Source organism: Coccinella septempunctata, chromosome 1 (genome assembly GCF_907165205.1).
Source record: "Coccinella septempunctata chromosome 1, icCocSept1.1, whole genome shotgun sequence".
Lineage (NCBI taxonomy): Eukaryota > Metazoa > Arthropoda > Insecta > Coleoptera > Coccinellidae > Coccinella > Coccinella septempunctata.
In genome coordinates, this window is record NC_058189.1 from 64677951 (window position 1) to 64702386 (window position 24436).

General features: G+C 37.9%; 1 protein-coding gene across 3 annotated transcripts in view; it reads left to right on the top strand.

Annotated features, from left to right (window-relative positions):
• Positions 1 to 24436, top strand: part of LOC123317235 (nephrin) — a 113097-nt gene that overhangs the window by 25714 nt on the left and 62947 nt on the right. For all 3 annotated transcript variants that reach the window (XM_044903668.1, XM_044903659.1, XM_044903676.1), the window contains exons 2-3: positions 12092 to 12253; positions 12309 to 12488. In XM_044903668.1, the coding sequence (XP_044759603.1) occupies positions 12092 to 12253; positions 12309 to 12488 (342 nt within the window). The remainder of the gene's footprint in view (positions 1 to 12091; positions 12254 to 12308; positions 12489 to 24436) is intronic.

A 24436-nucleotide genomic window follows, 5' to 3' on the forward strand; every position in this document is an offset into this window, starting at 1 on the left:
AAAGAAGAAAAAAAAAAGGGGATAACAGCATCGACAACTTTCTCTATAATAGGAACAAACCGTACAAAATTGATGGATGATCCGCTACGAACGTCAATTATTTTAAATGAACGCCGTTATATCTGTCGATTCCCGTTACGCCGGGGACTTTAGGGCACGTAACTTTTTTTTTATCGGTTCAACATAGGTCCATGCGAAGGGTCTATCTCACAGCTCCAGTATTGACATTGTAATACGATTAATAATTTCCAATTAAACCTCTTTCTGTAACCGATCCGGGGATTATCGGATTTTCGGGAGCTACAACGAAAAACCCCGGATAATGAGCCCAATTCACCGAAAAGGATTGGCCGAAACATGAATCTTTTTTAAATTCGGATGCTGCACTGTTTCTATCGAAAATTTAGTTTATCGTGCAGTCGGAATACAAGAATAATTCGAAATAAATTAATAACTTGTGAGGCTTCCACGAATAAGTCTAGACCTACCGGTGTGAATACAGCGGCCAAAGATAGCAGACCAAATCTCCGGAAACACCCGAACGCTGACGCCAGTGGCGTATAGACTGATTCAGTTCGCATCATGAGAATTGGATGTATAATGGGAAACATGGTTCAATTATCAGTATATTGAGGACTTCAAATCTTCAATCGTTGTTTTTTCAGATTAAATCGGATATTGAGCGTTCGAATCGGATAGGTTCATTGAAATTTCTACCCTCCAATTACAAAATCCTATTTCATATGAAAACGTGAATCCTGCATCATAAAATTCACAGGGTATATTCTTTAAGGCGGAAGCATCAAATATTGATTAAAAAATTTGACTTCGGATGGGGCTCCGGGGTTGAAATTTCAACCCTTAACATTGAAAATTCGTATTTCATGAGAAAACGTGAATCCTGCATCATAAAATTCACAGGGTATATTCTTTAAGGCGAAAACATCAAATATTGATTAAAAAATTTGACCCCGGAGCCCCATCCGAAGTCAAATTTTTTAATTAATATTTGATGTTTTCGTCCCAAAGAATATTTGCTGAGAATTTTATGATGCAGGAATCACGTTTTCTCATGAAATACGAATTTTCAATGTTAAGGGTTGAAATTTCAACCCCGGAGCCCCATCCGAAGTCAAATTTTTTAATCAATATTTGATGCTTTCGCCTTAAAGAATATACCCTGTGAATTTTATGATGCAGGATTCACGTTTTCTCATGAAATACGAATTTTCAATGTTAAGGGTTGAAATTTCAACCCCAGAGCCCCATCCGAAGTCAAATTCTTTAATCAATATTTGATGCTTTCGCCCTAAAGAATATACCCTGTGAATTTTATGATGCAGGATTCACGTTTTCATATGAAATAGGATTTTGTAATTGGAGGGTAGAAATTTCAATGAACCTATCCGATTCGAACGCTCAATATCCGATTTAATCTGAAAAAACAACGATTGAAGATTTGAAGTCCTCAATATAGGTACTGATAATTGAACCATGTCTCCCATTATACATCCAATTCTCATGATGCAAACTGAATCAGTCTGTACGCCACTGGCGTCAGCGTTCGGGTGTTTCCGGAGATTTGGTCTGCTATCTTTGGCCGCTGTATTCACACCGGTTCTAGACCTTATGTTAGTAGTTGGGGAGCCCAAGAGGGAAATTTGGGATTTACTCAGATTAAATAAGGGGAGATCCTTGGACCCTGTAGAATACCTCTACCAAAAATAGGACCGGTATGTAGAGGGAATTGTCTAGGACCTCCTGTCAGAGTTATAAGAAAAAAAAAACGATCATTGTACATACTCGAGAGTGTCAGATTAAGATATGGGTGGTTAATTACTTGTTGAAAAGTATACATTCTTTTAATCTGACAATTTAAGCGTGATGAAAATGTGTGGGAAGGCGCCAAACTTGCAAAGAAACGTCACGTGTACATTCTCGAGCGCGGTGGCTTTTTTCTTATATTGAAGCTAATGATTCAAGACTAAGGGAAAAAATATAATCTGACACTTTCAGCGTGTCGACTCAATAAAAATTGGCCATATAGGTCACAAAAATAAGTTTTTTTAAATCATCTCCTCTCCTTATCACACTGTAGTTCGAAAAAGGTTGAGAGTAAGTAAAATTGCTTCAGACAAAAGTTGTATAGAATTTTATCATCTACAATTTTCATCATGAATAAAAAACAATAGGGAATACTCCTTCTGACGAAAATGATGTATTTTTTATGAAATATCTTTGAAACGTCACATTTTGAAATAACCATTTGAACCGTTTTCCAAAAAAATTATTTTAAGCACTTGAAAATAAAAAATAAAAATGGATATTTAAAGTTTAAAGCGTTTTCTGAGAATTTTACAAGATGGCAACATCGACTGAAATATGCCTTGATAATAAAGGACAACAAATGCATTATCTTGATGAGATAGATAAAGATGGCTGTCTATGAAGTCTGCGACGAACGAGGAAGGTCGTAAAATTTTATGGAATTTTTATGGCCATCTTTATAAACTCTACACCAGAATTATAACAAGTAGATTGGAGGCAAAGCTGGATTTCTATCAACCACGGGAGCAAGCTGGTTTCCGCTCGAAGTACGGTACAAACGACCACCTACAGTGCTTGAAAACCTTGATAGAAAAAACCATTGAATATAACCGCCCTCTAGCATTGATATTTGTCGATTTCAAAAAGGCTTTCGATACAGTAGAATTAGCAGCCATATTAGGAGCACTGCAAGATTGTAGAGTCGACCACCGATATTGTGACATAATTAAAAATATATATGAAAATGCCACAACAACTGTAAATCTACACTCTACAACCAACAAGATAAAGATGGGAAGGGGAGTTAGGCAAGGCGACACTATGTCACCAAAACTGTTTATTACTGTGCTCGAATATGCATTTAAAAGATTGGCATGGCAACGAAAGGGAATACTCATCGATGGAGAGAGACTCAATCACCTACGCTTCGCGGATGACATCGTTATTTTGTCAGAATGTCTGGGAGAGGTCAGAGAAATGCTCCGGGAGCTCAACGATGCCATACAAGAGATTGGGCTAAGTATAAATTTTGAAAAGACCAAAATAATGACTAACATGGTTCCCAGTGACCAAATACAAATTAATAACAACGAAGTAGAATTGGTTGACAAATATATATATTTGGGTCATGAGATTAGAATAACCAAAGACAACCAAACCTGCGAACTAAACAGGCGAATTACCCTGGGATGGGCGGCGTACGGAAAAATGAAGGACATCCTTAAAGGAAATATCCCAATTCGTTTGAAACGAAAAGCATTTAACCAATGCATATTACCGGTTTTGACCTATGGCGCAGAGACACTAACTTTAACTAAGAAAACCGCAGAAAAGTTAAGAGTAGCACAAAGGCGAATGGAGAGATCGATGCTTGGCCTGACCCTGAGGGATCGAGTGAGAAATGAAGAGATACGCCGACGAACCGGAGTAGATGATATTATACAACGAATCACTACACGGAAATGGAAATGGGCTGGCCACATTGCTAGAATGGACGACGGGCGATGGACCAAAAAACTGTTGGAGTGGAGACCAAGAGCTGATAAGCGTAGCCGAGGCAGACCTCCCACTCGATGGACGGATGACCTAAAGAGGATAGCGACAAATTGGATTGCAACAGCCAGAGACAGAGAGAACTGGAGACGTTTGGAGGAGGCCTATGTCCAACAATGGACGTGAAATTGGCTGTATGATGATGATGATGATGATTATGGCCGGTTGCAGTTGAAGCTCGCCAGTGAGTACGCGCCTGTAGATCAACAACTGTTATTTTATAAACAAGCTGATCGGACATTGTTCTTTTCATTGTCTTGTATGCGCTGTTGCCAAATCGTGAACTCCGCACAAAGCGATTTAAATTTTAAAAGCCCATATTTGAAGGATGATTTCGAATCGTTAACGCGGTGCATTTGAAAAAATCATGAATGATACTCAAAATTATTCAGTTTAAACTTGCATATACAGTGATAAACCAAATTGAGGAGAATTCCCCATTAGAGGCACTGGAAGAGGAATATTTGAAAAAATGTATTGTTCGGCATTGTGTCAGCTGAATGGGTTAAAAAGACTGCAACACCGAGATTGAACATCCGTATGAAAATCTGACAAGCTCGAGTATGTACAGAGTGGGCAAAATTCGTTGTCTACTGAGAGGATCTCGAGAACTATAGCTTATTTCCGAGCCCATATTCGGAGAAACAAAGAATGGTGAAAACCACAGCCTCCTACGACACTTCGTTCTTGAGTTTGACAATTTCGTAAAGTTCACATAACTTTTTTGTCTTTGAGGTTACAAATCTGAAACTTGAACCTTCTACAGGCACTTTTTTTACGTAGAATCCACTGATGAGCTCAAAATAGTTTTTCAATTGGAATCATTAGGTGAAACTTTTATTAAATTTGTAATTTCTGAATTGGAAAAAAAAATTTGTTAGTAGATTCTACGTATGAAAGTGTCTAAGAAGGTTCAAGTTTCAGATCTGCAATTCCAAAGACAAAAAAGTTATGAGAACTTTTCGGAATCGTCAAAATCTCAATTTTTGCTTATAACTCGAAATCTAAAAATGAAAGGTAGATTTTGTTTTCAGATTTGGATTAGTCATGAAAAAAGAGCTTGAGAATGTGTCATCTGTTTTCTTCTAGATGCTATAGTTCTCGAGATCCCCTCAGTAGACAACGAATTTCGCCTACCCTGTACAGGGTGGCCCAAATGAATTTTATTTCTGAAGTAGGAAATGAAGACCAGAAGAAGACTCGATTTCAAGGGTCCTCGGCAATTCAGCCCACCCAATTCAAATGACCACGAGCCGCCACTGATCATAATATCGCCCGTATGATACTAGACGATCCAGCCCGTATTTCACAGGGAAATAAAGAGAACTGCAAAGAATTCGCATCACCAGACCCAATAAAACCCAGAGATTTTTCCATAAGACGAAGTGCGCGATCTATCTTACGCGCGCGGACGTTAACTCGAGTGGATCCGAAAATTAAGGCCCCACTTTTACCGCGACACGTTCAGTGAAAATCCCGCAGGTCCCGGGTACCGGCTCAACTCGACTAGATCTATCACGCCCTTAGTATTCATACAGTATTCAGCCGGCGGAAAAACTATTCCACTATCTTAGACCGTCTCCGGGCTCATCATAAATTTAAGATCGTGAAACAGTAGGGTAGTTACCGGGGCACGCCGTATTCATGGACGAAATTTAAGTTATTGCCGCTTACGCGATTCCATTGTTCTATACTCTTAACTTAACTCCGAGGCATCGCTTTTAGCCGGTGCTATTGCGCGTTCAATAATTCAGGCAGCTCTTTGTTACGCTACCATTGATCTATGATTCTTCCGTACGATGAGCAGATTGGGAAACGCGTCAGAAATTGGAATTTTCAACGGCGACTATTCCGGCCAGAAGGACCAATTATTGTAACACGCCGACGATACGAATGGAGAGGTTCGAGAGTTCTTAGATATTGATTGCATTGTTATCCTGCTTGAAGACCAACAATTCACTCTCCAAGTCTCTACACCCTTTTTCACAGGATGATTCATTGATTTGTACAGGGTTTCCCAAATTCGATGTCCAGTGAGGGGATCTCAGAAACTAGAAAAGCTAGAGCAAAACCGATAGCACATTTCCGAGCTCTTTTTCAGAGAAACGAAGAATGGTGAAAACCGTAGCCTTCTACGAATCTTCGTTTTTGAGTTATCAACAAAAAATGAGATTTTGAAGATTTCGAAAAGTTCTCATAACTTTTTTGTCTTTAAAGTTACAGATCTGATGCTTGAACCTTCTGCAGGCACTTTTTTACGTAGAATGCACTGACGAGCTCAGAATATTTTTTATCATTTTGAATCATTAGGCAACCTTTTTTTAAAAAGCAAACTTTTATTGAGTGTGTAATTTTTGAATGGGAAGAAATCTTTTTTCAGTAGATTCTACGTATAGAAGGTTGAAGTTTCAGATCTGTAACTTAAAAGACAATAAAGTTATGAGAACTTTTGGAAATCGTCGAAATCTCAGTTTTTGCTGATAACTCAAAAACGAGCTCAAAAACGAGGGATCGTAGGAGGCTACGGTTTTCACTATACAGGTCAGTTCATATTATCCGTCCGTCTCGGTTCAGTTCAGCTCAGCCAAAATATCTTTCAATGTGTTTTATATGGACTAATTCATACTATCCGTCTCCGACCCTTCAGCACCTATCGGCACGCTTACGGCCGTCCGACGGTATTCTTCCAGAGAATATTTTGCGGATGGCCTGAAGGGCGTGGTTGGACTGAACGAGACTGAACGTATAATATGAATAAGCAACCGCTCAGTTCAGCTCAGTCAATCGAGGGTTTTCCTTTGTCGTGAAAGCTTCTTTGAACCTTTCTTGTCTATTATTTGCGACATTTTTCACAGTATACAGGATGATTCATAACTATTGGGACATAGGCTAAGGGCAGATTGTTTGGACCAAAATATGGCGATAGGACCAATTATTATTATTAATTTCCAAATACCTCCAATTATACCTCAATAAAATATTGCTGTGCAAAAAAGATAGACGGCGTTAAAGTTTTTTTTCGTTTTTTGCTAATAATTTCACTGTACATTTTTTCATCCGTTTTTAAGAAAAACTCAATTGAACAGTTCAGAGCCGATGCTTCCGATGAAGGGGATTTGAAGTAATGACTTATTTATTTAATTTATTTATTTCGACGATAAAGCATAATTAAAAACAATGTAACATAAAATGAATAAACTTAAATTAAGTGTTCTACGTGTCCTCCCCCTACTTCTATGCCTTTTCTAATTCTTTCAATAAAGGACTTTAAAACTTTGAAGAAAATATTATTCTCTCCCCTTATAAAAAATTCAATTTTAACGCCCTCTATCTTTTTCCACAGCAATATTTTATTGAGGTATATTTGGTCCTATCGCCATATTTTGGTCCAAACAACCTGTCCTTAGCCCTATGTCCCAATATGAATCACCCTGTATAATCGAAATGATTTCCTGTTCATTCTAAAATAGCCGTGATGGGTGGACCAATTTTTTTTATAATGTCCAATATTCACCTTCAACTTTTCTCTTTTCAAATATTGGTTAGACACCCAATCCTTTTACCGACTTTTTGTTCCTCTTCATCTTCGTCTAACAATAATGCAAAAGCACAACATTCATTCAGGCGTAATTGCAGCAAAAGTTTACGTCCTATGAGATAGGGCACGAAAGAGACACAACGAAAATAATAATACTGATTATTTAACAATATTTTTTAGGGTCCTTGTTGTACTGTTTTGATCGAAATGAAAGGCTTCATGTGTCAAGTGCTGGTCAATTCGAATGCAACCGAAGATTCACGACACACGAAGCGGAAGGTGACTGAGACGATCGTGACTGATAATATGAACGCAACCTCCGTCAACGGCTAATGATCCTTCCGCCGACCTGAACTGAGCGGAACGTATAATATGAATCGACCTTACGTGTTTCTCTGAAAAAGAGCTCGAAAAATTGTCATCGGTTTTGCTCTAGCTCTTCTAGTTTCGAGATTCCCTCATTTCACATCGAATTTGGGACACCCTGTACATACAGGGTGTATTCAAGGGTCAGGCTTTTCCTAAAAGATGGTAGAACTCGTCAAAATAAAGCGTTTTACCGAAAATCTCCTATACAAAACTTCAAAATGTCAATTTGGACATGAGAAAAATTGATGGAAAATGGATCCCGAACTGCTTGAATGTTGACCAAAAACGTGCAAGGGTAGAAGCATCGCGTTCGATCTGTGCTCGATTTGAAAACGATGTTGACTTCTTAAACCGAATTACTTGTTACTATGGATGAGACATGGGGTACATTTCTATGATCCAGTAACAAAGCATTAATCTTGTTCTCTAAAACCTAAGAAGTTTCGTGTTCAAAAATCTGCTGGAAAAGTGCTCGCTTCAGTTTTTTGGGATTGCCATGGAGTAATCATGAATTGATTTTTTGGATAAGGGTAGAACAATAACCGGAGATTACTATTCCACATTACTGACCATTCTAAGGGAAAAAATTAAAGAGAAAAGACTCGGAAAGCTATCCAAAGGTATTTTGTTTTTGCAGGACAACGCCCCTGCACACCAATCTCATGTTGTCATTCAAAAAATTCGTGATTTAGGGTTTGAATTACTAGAACACCCCCTTTATTCACCAGATTTGGCTCCATCCGACTATCATCTCTTTCCTCAACTGAAAAAAAGTTTAAAATTTTCCTCCAACGAGGAGTTAATAAAAGGTCTGGTTTGCAGTGCAAGAAGAAACTTTTTTTTTTGAAAGCTCTAGGGACATTGCAGGTTCGCTGTAATAAATTATCCAATTAGGGGAAGAATATGTTCTGTTAAAAAAATTTTTTGACATTGAAATTTGGTTTGCTTCTATAGTAGGCTAAGAATTTTTCAATATATCCTCGTTCATATGACCGCTTCAAAAATGAGAACGGATGGCTTGAAGGAAAAAAAAACAGAATAGAAAGTAGTTTTCAATGAGATTTCTTCCAACCCTTCATCTTCAAAGTTTTCCCCCTATAATCAAAAATCGCTTTTTTTTAATACCTAGTTTTTCCGACTCACAGAGCCTTTGTTTCGATTTCAATGGCCCACTCTGTATGTATGAGTGCATTGTAAGCATCCAAACAATCCTCGAAACAATCTTAATCTATGAGCAACACTTTCGAACACAAAATATCGACCTTCCAAATTCCATAGCCTTCTTGAGACGAATTTGGATGAAAGCTTGTAACGTCCTCCTTTCTTGTTGGATAAAGTTCCAATTATGAGGATCCCCCCGCCCCTTCCACATCCCCCTAGAATAACTAGAATTTCCCCCTAATTCTGCGACTGTTTTTCTGGTCTTCAACTGGAAAACAGAAGCTATTATACGAGCTCATTCGGTCCCGTCGAAAATTGGAAAAGTAAAAACTGGAAGGAAGTTGAAACAACATTAAAGTAAATAGAACCATATATAACTCCATATCCGAATTCCGGCTCTGCCAGAATGGCATATCTCCCCTTTATCTCCTAACTGAAATATATAACCGGGTCGTTTTGTTGTTGGCTCTCTCCATGTTTGGACTTTCATTGATATGGATCGGTTTAATGACCAGCTGATTTATGTCGGTGCTCGTCGTTTTTGATATAGGCCAGTCTGTTCGCGACGCGCTGCTGGAAGAAAATGAAGAGTGCTTTTTCAGGGATTTGTTTTCGGAATTGGCAACACTGCCCCCGGCTCCTGTCCGGTTTATAATTAATGGCTGATTGGTTTTCGATTCGCTGTTTCAGTACGAAGAGACTCGCACTGGAATAATTCCAAATCTAGCACTGCGAAACTTTTTCCAGCTGTATAGTGGGATTGTGTATTGACCCTACCTGAAGATCAGAGGAGGTTTTTGGACATTTGAAACTAGATGGCTGAGAGCACGATCAGGAATCAGAAGAATATGCATTCAATACCAAGGAAGATGTAAAATCGAGGTATAATACAATGCTCAACAGTTGATACTCTTCGAGGCATACTTGCGAATATTACGAGGCCTACTTTCGATCTTGAGGCATACTTTCGATCTATTCGAGGCATACTTTCGATCTGTGGCATACTTTCAATCCCTTCGAGGCATACTTTCGATCTTGATGTATACTTTGGATCTCTTCGAGGCATACTGTCGATCTTGAGGCATACTTTAAATCTCTTCGAGACATAATGTCGATCTTAAGGCATACTTTCACTCCCTTCGAGGCATAATTTCGATCTTTTCGAGGCATACTTTCTATCTTGAGGCATACTTTAAATCTCTTCGAGACATAATGTCGATCTTAAGGCATACTTTCACTCCCTTCGAGGCATAATTTCGATCTTTTCGAGGCATACTTTCTATCTTGAGGCATACTTTGGATCTCTTCGAGGCATACTTTCGATCTCTTCGGGGCATACTTTCTATCACTTCTAGGCATACTTTCTATCTTGAGGCATACTTTCGATCTCTTCGGGGCATATTTTCGAACTCTTCGAGGCGACAAATTCTGGGACAAATTGGTCTCAATATCCAGCGAAGCATTACAAAGTTGCTCCAGATTGTTGAGCGGATAGGGCTAGGGAGGACAGTTGTCTAGAGTCTCGACATCTTTGCCCAGATATGCTCGTTGCAGTGTAGAGCGTTGAGTGTAGAGTGAGCTGGACAGTCCATCCTTTCAATAGCTACGAATAAAGATTTTATACGAGATCCTTATCACTTGTGTAAAATATTGTAGGAAATGTTGAGGAAACACAGCTTTCCTTCGAAAACTTAATGCCATTTGAATTAATCCACGTTTCGCAGTGTTTGCCATCTTCATCAGGATTCAACGTGAGAGATGATCATCTTTGTCATCGTTTCCTATATTATATAATTCACAGCGTGTCAATTTGATAATAATATTGATATAAAAGAGGTTTCACGTTGTAATTCTCGATATTTCAATGGTCTTTCATTACGATACTACCGAAATAACAGAAACATTCAAATGTGTCAATGTTTGAACTCTTCCAGACTGAATTTGAAGCATTTAGTGCTTTTTTCGACAGACACTCCAAAGTTTCAACGACGAGGTTTCCAGATGAAAATTTGAATCATTGGAGAGGCTAAAATGGTTTTCAGTTTTCTAAAAACATCACTTAAACAAACAAAAATACAGTGTAAATACTCTCTCTGCTCTGATCACCATCGGTGGTTGAGTTATGCGTTGCTGATGAGCTCTAACAAGAGCGAAATTTCTCCTTCGATTCTCTGTGTTTCATTTGGCCACTCTAATTCCTTTTCTATTATTATCCTCAATAACGACTTAAATTTGTGAACTCTGATTTTGATTTTCACTGGTTGTCGCTAACACCCCAGATAACACGGAACCTTGTCTTCGATTCGAACCACCAGGGTGGTTTTACTATTTTCTCCTTTAAAGAACAACTGGCACTCGAGATATCCGAGGAAACTTCGCTTTAAAAAAATGGCCTGTTTCTTGCTTCCAACGGGTTTGCACACCAGCCAGAAATCGTTCTTCCAGCGAAAAGAAACTTAAAAGGTTAAGGGAAAAGGGTACACAATTGTTCACCACTCTGATTTCTGCCTCCAATGTGTTTTCAAGCCAGCCAGAAAATCTTACTGCTGTGGTAGAACTAGGTAAGGGGGTTGAAACTGAGGAGTAAAAGTACGGAGTGCTATCTTACCACTGGACTCGGTCTACAGAAGTTGTCTCCAGCGGTTGCTCTGGAACTAGCTATTTGTCGAGCTTGTAACCTGGTTACAAGCTTATCTCTACACGTACTTTGAATAGAAGAAACTTCAAGAATTACTCGAACTAAAAGCGAGAGAGAAAATCGCAAACTCTATCGTTGTTAACGGCCTAGACACTATATAGAACTAATTAAAAATTATATCAGAATAGGGAATAGGTACTCCTGACGAAACTGATGTATTTTTCATGTAACATCACATTTTGAAATAACCATTTCAACCGTTTCCCAAAAAAATTAAAAATAAAAATGGGTATTTAAAATTTAAAGCGTTTCGTTTCTATTACACAAGTTGGCAACATCGCCTGAAATATGCGTTGATAACAAAGAAAAACAAATACACTATCTTGATGAGATAGACAAAGATGGCTGTCTATGAAGTCTGCGACAAAGGTCGTAAAGTTTTATGGGATTTTTAAGGCCGTTTGCTGTTTAGGCTCGCCAGTGAGTACGCGCCTTATGATGGCTGTAAATCAACAGTTGTTATTTTATAAACAAACCATTGTTCTTTTTATTTTCTAGTAGCCGCTGTTGTCAAATCGTAAACTAGAAACGAAGCGATTCAAATTTTAAAACCTCATATTTGAAGAATGATTTTGAATAGTTTCCGCGGTGCATTTGAAAAATTCATGAATGAAACTCATAATTATTCAGTTTAAACTTGCATATACAGTGATAACCCAAATTGGGGAACACAGTATTCGATATCCTTTCGATTTTTTTATTTAAACCTTTTTTTTTGTTTCCAGTTTTCTTGGCACTCTTCATCGCTTCTACGGCGGCGCAACAGCAATACTTCCGGGTCCAGCCGCGCAACGTCAAAGTCCAAGAGGGCGGGGAGGTCATGCTGGAGTGCGAAGTGGCCAACCTCGCCGGACAAGTTCAATGGACCAAGGACGGATTCGCTCTAGGTAACGTATCTTCGATCGCCAGACCTCCCGCGGGTCCTAATCCTCCCGCTTGCAGGTTTCTCCAGCGTCATCCCCGGATTTCCCCGGTATTCCGTTATCGGAGACCGTAGACACGGCGTGTACAACCTGCGGGTGAGCAACGCGTCCCTGGAGGACGACGCCGAGTACCAGTGCCAGGTGGGACCGGCCAGGATGCACAAGGCGATCAGGGCCAACGCTCGGCTCAGCGTCATATGTGAGTTGATTTGGTGATGCTAACTTATTGCGGACACTTTTATGAGGTAAAACAGCGGTATTACACTAGCAGGGCACCTCAAAGAATTTTTATGCCCCCGTTTTGCTCACCTTTATATAGGATGGTCCAGATCGTAACCAAGAAATTTTAACCACGTATTCTACATAAAAAATAAGCCCTAGTTTGTCATACAAACATATATCGAGAAATGTTTCCTCTCCGAGATTCGGGGTGTTGAAATTATAGAAAAAAAAATGTTTTTTATTAATAACTTTCACACTGCTGGATATATTTTCATAAAATTTGAGACATAGGGTTTGAGCGTTAAGGAGCACTTTTTGCATAATATCATTTCTTTTTCATTCTACCAGTGGCGTCCGTACTGCAGCGAGACTGAATATTTTCAGATAAAAAATGATACGCCACTGGTTTTCCCGACAATAAAAACTACTATTTAAATCTTTATTCCATTTGGAGTAAATTCGGTCTCTTGACTTTTTGCTGTTCGAGGCACCGTTTCCGGTTAAAAAAATAAAACACATTCTCATGCATGAAGAAATCGCCAAAATTAAAGCGTTTCATTTCAATTGCACAAGTTGGCAACATCGACTGAAATATGCCCTGATAAAAAAGGAGAACAAATACATTATCTTGATGAGATAGACAAAGATGGCTGTCTATGAAGTCTGCACGAACGAAGAAGGTCGTAAAATTTTATGGTATTTTTATGGCCGGTTGCAGTTGAGGCTCGCCAGTAAGTACTCGCCTGTAAATCAACAGCTGTTATTTAATAAACAAGCTGATCGGACATTGTTCTTTTTATTTTCAGTAGGCGCTGTTGCCAAATCGTAAACTTGAAACCAAGCGATTTAAATTTTAAAACCGCATATTTGAAGAATGATTTCGAATAGTTTTCGCAGTGTATTTGAAAAAATCATGAATGAAACTCATAATTATTCAGTTTAAACTTGCACATGCGTTGATAACCCAAATTGAGAAGAATTCCCCATTGTAAGCCAAAATCTCCTCAACCCTAGGTGTAGGAGCCATCATTCCTAAATTTTCAATAGGGAATATGGGTTGATATTTTCCTCAATTGAAAAATCACTTGTCCCTCTTCATGAATACTATGGTTTGCAAAATTTTATTTATTCCTTGAAGTAGTTACAGGAGGTGACAATTTGAAAACTTGCCAGGCCAATTATTATGTCTCGACAAGGATGTTTTTGTAGAAAAAGCCGAAATAGGTCAATTTTTATTCGGAGGAGGACATATTTCGAGCAAAATTGTAAGCCGAAATCTCCTCAAACCTAGGTGAAGGGGATGTCACCCCTAAATTCTTAATATGGAATAGAGGGTGAGCTATACCTCAATTGGAAGATAATAGTATTATGTAGAGGGGCATATTGTCTTCCGATTGAGGTTTAGATCACCCTCTATTTCCTATGAAGAATTTAGGGGTGACATCCCCTTCACTTAGGTTTGAGGAGATTTCGGCTTACAATTTTGCTCGAAATATGTCCTCCTCCGAATAAAAATTGACCTATTTCGGCTTTTTCTACAAAAACATCCTTGTCGATACATAATTGGCCTGTCAAGTTTTCAAATTGTCACCCCCTACACCTAAGATTGAGGAGATTTTAGCTTACAGTTCTGCTATAAACATGTTTCCTTCCGAATAAAACTTGATCTGTTCCGGCATTTTCTCTGAAAACATCCTTGTCGAGAAATAATTGAACTGGCAAGTTCTCAAATTGTCAGCCCCTGTAACTACTTCAGGGACTCAATAAAAATTTGTAAACCATGGTATTCATGTAACAGAAAAACTGTTAAATTACAGTTTACTGCTTTATAATTGAAGGGCGCGAAATTCGAATTCTATTCCTTGTATTGAATTTCAACATCGATTTTGTTGAGATCAGAAAACAATATACAAATTGATTAATGGATGAACAAAACACTCATAGTAGGTTTCATAAAACTTCGATTTTCCTAACAACAATTTGACAGTCACTCGATTTCCAAATTGAAATCAATAAAACCTTCGCATTTCTGAATATATTGAAGGAGTAGCAATTGAGAATCATTGAATGGACATATAATGGTCATAATTTCCCCTTAATGGACCCTTCATGCAAGGGATGCTTCCTGCATACAACAATTTACGTGGATGAACAGTTCTCAATTGACTTGCAGTAAAATGTTCAGTGCACATGGTGTAATCAGTATTGTTTGCAGACCTTTACGCCCTGAAAATTTCATTCAATTCGGAGCGCTGAAAACTAAAATCAATGAATGATTAAGTCACATCTTACCAGTTCTAATACATATCCATGTTCCTCAGTAAAGTAAAAAATTTAATTTCGGAAAATCCATTTTATTCGATCCTCAGTTTTTCACCATGCAATAATTTTCGAACGATATTTGGAGGTTTTCACCACGAAATTAGCCAAAAAATTCAATAATCAGCAACTAGAACAAGCTAGATAAAAAGGCGGAACCAGAAACAAAGCATTCAAAACCTCTTCGATCATAATGGACATCTGAAAAAAACAGTCTTAGGGTCCTAGAAACACATTTGAAACACAGATGGCGCTCACATCACTTTATATACTACTCTATAATCTTTAGATGGTACAAAATAGTGAATGTACTGAGGTGATAATTCCGTGGATAGAAAATGAACGTCTCAGGCAGACGAGGCTTCTCATTGGGAGACCGTCCATGCCAGAGAACCCTGGCTGTGTATATCCAGAGCCCTCATCGTTGCCTCATTCCTCTGTAAAACATTCTCGAGCACGAATGTAGACAGTTAGTATCGTGAGAGGCAAAACCTACACCTCTTTCGTCTGCGGAAGAAAAAAATCCATCGCATCTAGATGCAGACATATTCGAATTTATGGTCCATAAAGCCGTCGGTTCCGAGACGCTCTTAATCCGGATATCCATTATCCCAGATATGATTCCTCTCATCCAGGCACTCTTCGGCGAATTGAATCATCATAAATATTTCTCTTTAATTAAAACGATAGGAGGATATCTTCGCGGTGGAGAAAATCGATGGGCGTCTCTGCTTTTCACGGTCATAAACGATCGGGAATAATGGAGAAATGGAATCGGCAGATTCGGCAACATTGTTATGCATTCGACAGGTATTTTATGGTGTCGTGAACTGAGGAGTTTTATAGGAGTATAATCTTTCACGTTTCAATAGTCAATTTTCGACCCTGACAAAGAGTCGCTTGCAACCAAGGTCTAGGAAAACAGTAACATGTTTTTCATGAATTTTCAACAGCCTGTATCTTTGAAACCAAGCTGACTCTGAACATGGAAAAGGAAAAAAGTGTTTCTTTTGTCCTCAGGAATCTACAATTAAAATATTTGTATGATTGTATAATTTTCAGTCAAAGTCTAAAAAAAATGACGACCACACTAAGCTTCAAAACAACTTTCAAATGATGTTTCATTCCTTCCTTTTTCCTATGTTCAATCCTAAAGGGTTTGCTTAGAACACTAAGGAGATGGGGAAGTGAAATCTTCCTGAAAACACCCCTCAAAAAATAATTATTAATATCTATCTCATATTTATCCCTATGTTGGAAATGGAGGCTGAAATCATAACATAAAGGCCTTGTTCTTGCAAATAGAGGGAGAAGTAATATACTAACCCGAGCTGAATAAATAAAGAAGCACATACACTACACAATTGATACGGTTAACGTCGAATCTGAAGATACTGTAATAACCTGATCAACATCCTTTTAATATCCTGTTGAAGGCACCCCCACGACTAAGTGAGCATACATATGGTTGCAAATTAAGATACCACAGCATCAAAACGCCAACCCTATGGAGAAACAAACAGGGGAATATGCATACACAGAAGCATTCTGAATTAACCGGTTATTAATAAACGAGCCATTTCTGCAAATATAGAAATTGTATGTGGGAAGATGCTGCAGACTATCAATCTAAACTTCGATACTACTACAGGGTATCCTCAAATTAATGGATATACTTTGGTTACATATTCTCCAGACAAAATTAGGAAACTCCTTTTTTAATTTGCCAGGAGGTGTTACAGCCCCCTGAATTTCACCCTTAATAGTCTTTTACATACTCGAGCGTGTCAGATTAAGATACTGTATATACCCTACGTGTCTCTTGTAATGAATTCATGTTAATCTGACAGTTTGCGTGGTGGGGCTAGCCGTACGGAAGAGTTGAAAATGTAAAAAAAAAATTCGAGCGTGTCAGATTTTTGGAGAATATAATAATTGTACCCAGAGGAAGCTACATTCCAAGATACTGACAATTCTGACGTAACGCAAGGTCTACTTGCGAAAATACAAAGAAAAATCGTTACTTGTACATACTAGAGCGAGTGAAATTTTCATACAGATGTTTAATCTCGGTGTTGCAGATCTGTTGACCCATTAATCTGACACTAATCAGGGGGTTTTATTAATCTGACAGTTTGAAGATGATTACAAGGCATTTTATTAAAATATCTCCCTTCCTGTACCTCTAATCGTTTCTGTATTCATTATAAAAGTTGTAGATAATGAAATTCTATACAACTTTTGTCTGAAGCAATTTTACATACTCTCAACCGTTTTCGAGTTAGAGGGCGGTAAGGGCGAGGAGCTTAGCCACACATGCGAAAGCCCAAGGTCAATGTAGAAACCCAGTCTGATGTACATTCATCGCCATATATCTCAAAAACGTTCAAACGTAGAAAAAATTGCTTCGCGCGAAATTTGTAGAAAATGTTATGATCTACAACTTTTATGATGAATGCGAAAACAATTGGAAGCTCAGGAGAGGAGATAATTCAAAAAAACTGATTTTCATGACCTTCATGGCCGATTTTTCTTGTTTCGGCTTACTGAAATTTGTCAGATTATATTTTTTCCGTTATTGTTGAATCATTAGCTTCAAAATAAGGAAAAAGGCACTGCGCTCGAGAATGTATACGCGATTTTTTTTGCAGGTTTGGCGCCCTCCCACACATTTTCATCAATCTTAAATTGTCAGATTAAGAGAATATATACTTTTCAACATGTAATTAACCACATATATCTGAATCTGACAAGCTCGCTTATGTACAATGATCGTTGTTTTTTCAACTATTCTGATAGGTTGTCCTAGACAATTCCCTCCATATATAGGTCCAATTTTTGGTGGAGGTACTCTACAGGGCCCAAAGTATCTCCCTTTATATAAATCTAACACGTTCGAGTAAATCCCTACTGTATTTCCTTCTTGGGCTTCCCAACTAAAGTTGGTGTTGTAGCTTCAGTTGGATAAACCAAACAGGCATAACCCAAGAATGGAAAATATGTAATAAAATCGGACACGGTGTGATAAATCGTAATAAAAATGTAACAAATTGAAGTATGCTTCCGGTATTGGCAGTTCGATCCTACTGGTGTAGGTTTATGTCACTCAAAAGAATCCAGAGAACGATGCAGATCCAAAAAAAGTTCCGCACGAATGAAATTCGCAAATCAGCGTTCCGATTCGCGAAAATTCCAGTTATTTGAACATAGAACGTGAGCGGGGGATGAACCTTTGACCGAGCACGAGTCGGAAATCGCTAACGAATTGAAAGAGCAATACGATAAACCGATAAAAACTGATAATTAGATTTTAGTTTCATCCAATATCGAACTTTCGTAATTTTTTATTCCGATACGGCCTAACTCGAATTTCAACATTGTTACATTAACAGTCATACGAACGTTGTTCAAACAAAGATATTTCATTACGATTTTCCAATAGCATCTAGTTAGAGCGATGTGAAGCCATGCGTGCATCAACATTCAACAGACTGTGCTATATGATCCAATAATTCGGCAGGATTTTTCATTTTACTGCCGTAAAAATGTAAATATCCGACTGATTAAAAGCATCGTGATGAGATTGATGTCGGATCGGGATGAAAAAGTTAAGCAAACACTGCGAAAAGTTGCGATCAAACAATGGACGTTGATCATATATTTGATCGAGACCACGATTTTGTAGTTACTCCTCAGTTTTTACCATTTTTATATATGTTTCCTTTCTGCTGTCATCGTTGGTTGAGTTATGCGGTATAGATGAGTTTTAATATAAGCGAAATCGCTTTAACGTACTCTATTGGTAACTTTGCATTTAGATTGTTGCTAGTACAATTTCTATTGATTTATTGTTCATAGCCATGTAAGCCTTGACTTTCTTCCCTTATTCTGATAGTATCGATCATTATCGTGATCTGAATGTCACTTTCAGTGTCCCCATTGAAGTTATGATGAAGGTATGGAAAAAATTTCATTTCTTCAATTTTTAGGAATTATTGAAATTTCAATCAGAATAGAGAATGAAATAGTTATGATGATTGCTAATCTCAAAGTTCCATATATCCCTTCCAAAGAACATACATACTCCATTCACATTCATTTTAGCAGACGGTTGGCCATGAAATAATTTTCTCAAGTTTTTGTAACTAGAACGGAGTAAGGTTGGAACTCATGAAATGTATTTAATGTCATAAGGCCGATGCCACAACTAATATAAATTTTTATTACGAAAATGCCGATAGTGATTGAAAAAAGAGACAGGGTTTCAGGAAGTGCTATTTAGAATTCAGGTCCGCTCATTCAAATAGTTATACCCTGATATTCTAAAATCCACAATACGTCAGACGGTAGCGAACAAATTCAAAGTAAGACAATTTATATAATGTTTCATCTGAATCTAAACGACTCGTATTACAGCTGAATATTTCCACAATCAGAAAGATTGTGAATGAAGAGGATGACAAAGAATTTCCTTCTATTGGGAGACCCAAAAAAGTGGTGGCATTTGGGAATTTTATATTTGAGTGAATTAATGCGAAAAGTTTACTACGGGATTTTCGATTAATGTCATCGTAGAATAAGGTCTCGAAAATTGATTTTTCTATTTTTCATTCGACTTGTCCTATACATTGTAAATGTCTTAAAGTATCAATAAATACCTAATTATTATTATATCAATGTATTAAGATGAACAGCCACAAGTACACTCCAGTTGTCCTGTTAATTGTTTATTCATGTGAAATTTTTGTTCAAAGGTGCACTTGAACTTGAATATTTCAAAGAATTAAATAGAGAAAAATTATTTCTTGAAATCACATATTTCATCCTTGATCTTGTCTCATCATATATGTTTGACAATTTATCTCCAACGACGGTAAGATTGCACACTCTCATTCTTTTACAATAACTACCGTTTACATAAAAATAGCACTATTTAAATTGTGAAAATGTAATTACAGCTGGCCTGATGATGGCTTAATCATAGCCGAAATCGATCGCCAAAGAATTATACAATAATTACAGTGTGTTTTTATTTACATTCACCAATAATAGTGCACTTGAAACTTCCTATAATTCCTTTTACTTATATTGATGCAAGATGATTTTTGTTGAAGAATTTAACATTCTTGTAATTATCTGTTAATTACTTCGGGAGATACCCATTCCCAACCACTGCATCATATGCATTTCATCTTCGGGCTAATATTTTTGAAATCTACAACTGATGTAACGTATTCATACTTTAGCGAAAGAAAATAACGAACATAAACTCTCCTCAAGCTAGTGCATATTATGATATTATACTGATCTCTTTTATTTCCCATGCAAATAACTGGATTTGGTATGTCTTCAATCAGTTTGCATAAACTTCAACACATAAACAATGTGTTGACAAGCGTCATAACCGTACTATACAGAGTGAAATGTGTCAAATTTCCATGGCCAACGGAGTGCTATAATAAAAATGAATGGAGTATATGTGATGCTATTATACAATCATTTATAAGGAATAGAGACTCTGCATAATGTCTAGATAAAATGTCTTGAAATAGAAAAAACCCACATCGTCGAGTGCGCTATAAAAAATTCCACGTCTCGTCTATAATGAAAATACATTCTGACTTGGTCGAAATACTGTTACGATGTGTCACATGTTAAATATTCCCCTTTATATCCAGTCGTCGCGTAGGTCTCTAACTAGGCATCTTCGAATAATGACCTGCTCAGTTTAATAATAGAATCTGCATGGGGTATCCTATAACTGCACGTGTTCTAATCGAAGGTCCTCTCGAACAAACAACATGAAGGTGCCCATATGTCTCCCTTTACAGATGCCATATAGGCGTCAACCCCCTTTTCGCGAATATTAAATGTTGACATTTCGTAGGGGTCTCTATTTTTGTTTACTGTTTTTTTCTTCTTATGTTGTGACGACAAATCGAGGCACGCGTGAGAGGAACAGATGTTACCGTAGGAATCCCGCAGAGAATGAACCCTTCGAGTATATGGACCAATGCACCACCCTAAAATAAGTAGGGGTGATCGAAAGATACCATTGAATCTATTGTTTTGTTAATTTTTTCTCATTATGAACCTCGTCTCTTCCATTCAAAATGTTAACGCAGATTGTCGAATGGTTAAGTCGTCTTTTGTTATAGTAGTGAAGTCTACATGAAAAAGGGACTTGATTGTTACATGTATTTTTCGATATTACTGAAAATTCACGAGATAGAGTCGAATGAAGAAGCCAAAAAATGAGTAAAAACGAAAGTAGATAGAGGGATGTGGTTCTGTCCAATTTATCTTTCGAAAATCGAGATAAAAATATAGCATTCCTTTTGTCTAAGCTCTTACAGTTACTGAGCAGGGTGGGCTAAATTCGTTGTCCAATGAGGGGATCTCTAGATCACCATATACTTTTGAGTCCCATGCAAAGTTCTATTTGTTGTCCACAATTTTGAATTCTTGTTAATTTTTCATGAATTACACATAAAAATATAGCACAACCAACAGCGTATTTAATTGATATCAATAGAGTCCAAACATTTTTCAGATGAAAACATGCTGATAGCAAAACAAAACCATACTTTTCTTTTGTCGCTCAGGATATTTGTTGTCTGGTCTCAACAAAGTCGATTTTGAAATTCAATTCAAGGAATAGAATTCGAATTTCGCGCCTTTCAGTTATAAAACAGAAAACTGTTTTATTACACAGTTTGTCTGTATTGACAGTACGTTTTCAGCGCCATCTCATTGCCAAATGTGGCAAACACAGGCCATGAAGTAGTCGGTTTTCAGTACCAGAGATATGAGGGCGTTTCCTTCCTTTCTCCACTATAATCTTTGCATAAAATATAAGATTTTCATTTGTCAAACTTCTTACGAACATCAATTCGTTTGATTCTTCATAATTTCATCAAATCCTGGCTCAATTTCGTCGTGCGTTGAATCATTACCGAATGGAAACCCAAAAACCGAAGTTATTGCTCATCCAACAGGACGATTTGTCTATGCACCTTCGCAATGAAGTGAGCCCGATTTTATGGTCCGCCGCTCTGGATTTATGACGTCACGGAGAGGCTGCATCGCGGAAACAGATCCGGAACATGTGCAAGGGGTGATCGGAGCCCTGGGGGTACCAAAATCGCGGGTAATACGTCTAACAGTTTCGCCCTAAAATAATCACGGAATTCTGTTAATCAGGGACAAGCCCACTGCGGATTGATCGATGGGGTGGCGCGCGATCCCGGTAAATTCTAATCACGCCGACATCGCGAGCAAGAACTAACCTCAAACTTGTACGAAAGTTGGAAGATTAAACTGGGACTTCTCCTGTCGTATTTAAGGGATGATTTATCCTGCGGGGGGATTCGGATGTGGGCTTCAAGCCACAATTTGTTTATTTGGACGTATAAACCGCCGAAAATTGAGTGTTTGGAAGAAATAATGACGTGGAGTAACGCAATAAACTTCGGAATCGAATTCAAGTTTCGTGTTTTCGGATTTGAAAGATGTTTCTCATGATAATGAATTATGAATCGCACTTTGTCATAGCAAGTGTACAAGATGGGCAAAATTCGTTGTCCACTGAGGGGATTTCGAGAACTGTAAGAGCTAGAAGAAAACGAATGGTATATTTCCGAGCTCTTTTTAGAGAAACAAAGAATGGTGAAAACCGTAGCCTCCTAATAAGACATTCGGATTAACGCTGACAAAAGCCAAGACATCTGCAGGGTGTAAATGAATAGTTGCGGAAGATTTAAGGTGTGATTCTTTGTCAAAACATAGCGTGGGTCTCTCATATACAATTTGAAGTAAAGTAAACCAGAGTTACGCCAATGAATCGAAAGAAAGAAGATGTCCACCGAAATTGTGAAAATCGAAAAATTGGAACATGGAGCCATCATCAAGTAACTGTATTTAAAAGGGTTAAGAGGTAAGCAGATTTACGAAGATATGCTTAATACCCTTGGTGATCAATGTCCTTCGTATGCGACAGTAAAAAATTGGACTGCAAGCTTCAAAAGAGGTGAATTTTCCATTGAAGATGATCGATCGGGAAGGCCAGTTTCTGTGTCAATCCCCGAAAATATCGATGCAGTTCATGACATGATTTTATCAGACCGTCGAATTGGGCTAAAACAGATATCTGAAGCACTGAATATTACATACGAATGCGTTCATCATATAGTTCACGTCAATTTTGGACATGAGAAACATTGCTGCGAAATGGATCCCCAAATGTTTGAATGTTGACCAAAAGCGTGCAATGATAGAAGCATCGCGTTCGATCTTTGCTCGATTTGAAAACGATAAAGACTTCTTAAACCGAATTGTTACTATGGATGAGACTTGGGTACATTTCTACGATCCAGAGACAAAGCAACAATCGATGGAATGGCGACACTATGGTTCTCCAAGACCTAAAAGAAGTTTCGTGTCCAAAAATCTGCTGGAAAAGTTTTTTCTTCAGTTTTTTGGGATTGCCATGGAGTAATCATGATTGATTTTTTGGATAAGGGTAGAACAATAACCGGAGATTACTATTCGACATTACTGACCACTCTACGGGAAAAAATTAAAGAGAAAAGACGCGGAAAGCTATCCAAAGATGTTTTGTATTTGCAGGACAACGCCTCTGCACACAAATCCCATGTTGCCATGCAAAAAATTCGTGATTTATGGTTTGAATTACTAGAACACCCCCCTTATTAACCAGATTTGGCTCCATTCGACTATCATCTCTTTCCTCAACTGAAAAAAAGTTCGAAAGGTCGTAAATTTTCTTCCAACGAGGAGGTAATAAAAGCTGTGGAGGTCAGGTTTGCAGAGCAAGAAGAAACACTTTTTTTAAAGGTCCAGAGACGTAGCAGGTTCGCTGTAATGAATGTATTTTTTAATATATCCTCGTATTATCCATAAAAGAACTGAAAACTCCAATTTAACCTACTCAACACGCAATAACAACCATTTACCGTGTCACCATCGTAAAAAATACCTGAAGGTGGAGAAATTATCGGTTGCAGTTATCAACCTTGGCACGAAATATATATCGATATAAATTTATCGCCATTTTTTTGCTCGACCATAGGAAGACTAATGTGAAATCGTGGAATGTCAAGGCTAGGAACCCGTATAAGAGGAAAAGACAATGGTCAGCGTGCTTCGTGATCTCGCAGCAGTTGAAAAAATGTTGAAAAATAGCCGTGCATGATAGGTCTTTAGCCAGGGGAGTTAATTGGATCTCTTTTCTGTTATACTATGTGGAAACGTTCAATTTGAATATTGGAAACGGTCGTGAAATAACATAAATTAATGTACCTGCATATGGAAGTTCGAAATGCTAGTGTGGCTCATGTTCTATGTATTTCTTGCGTTTTGCAAGTGGGTGTTGACTTTTAATGATCAGGTCTGAATGTTGTGTCAGACAAAGAACATTCTTGCTTGGTTTCACCAAGAATCCCTTAATTTTAAAGCACTCATTTATATGAGACTCATCTTCGGTTCAGATCTAGAATGAAACCACCACCAAAAATGCTGTTAACTCATCGGTTTTTTCAGTGATATCGTGAGGTACGGTGAAAATGAATCCAAGTTGAGTAAAGT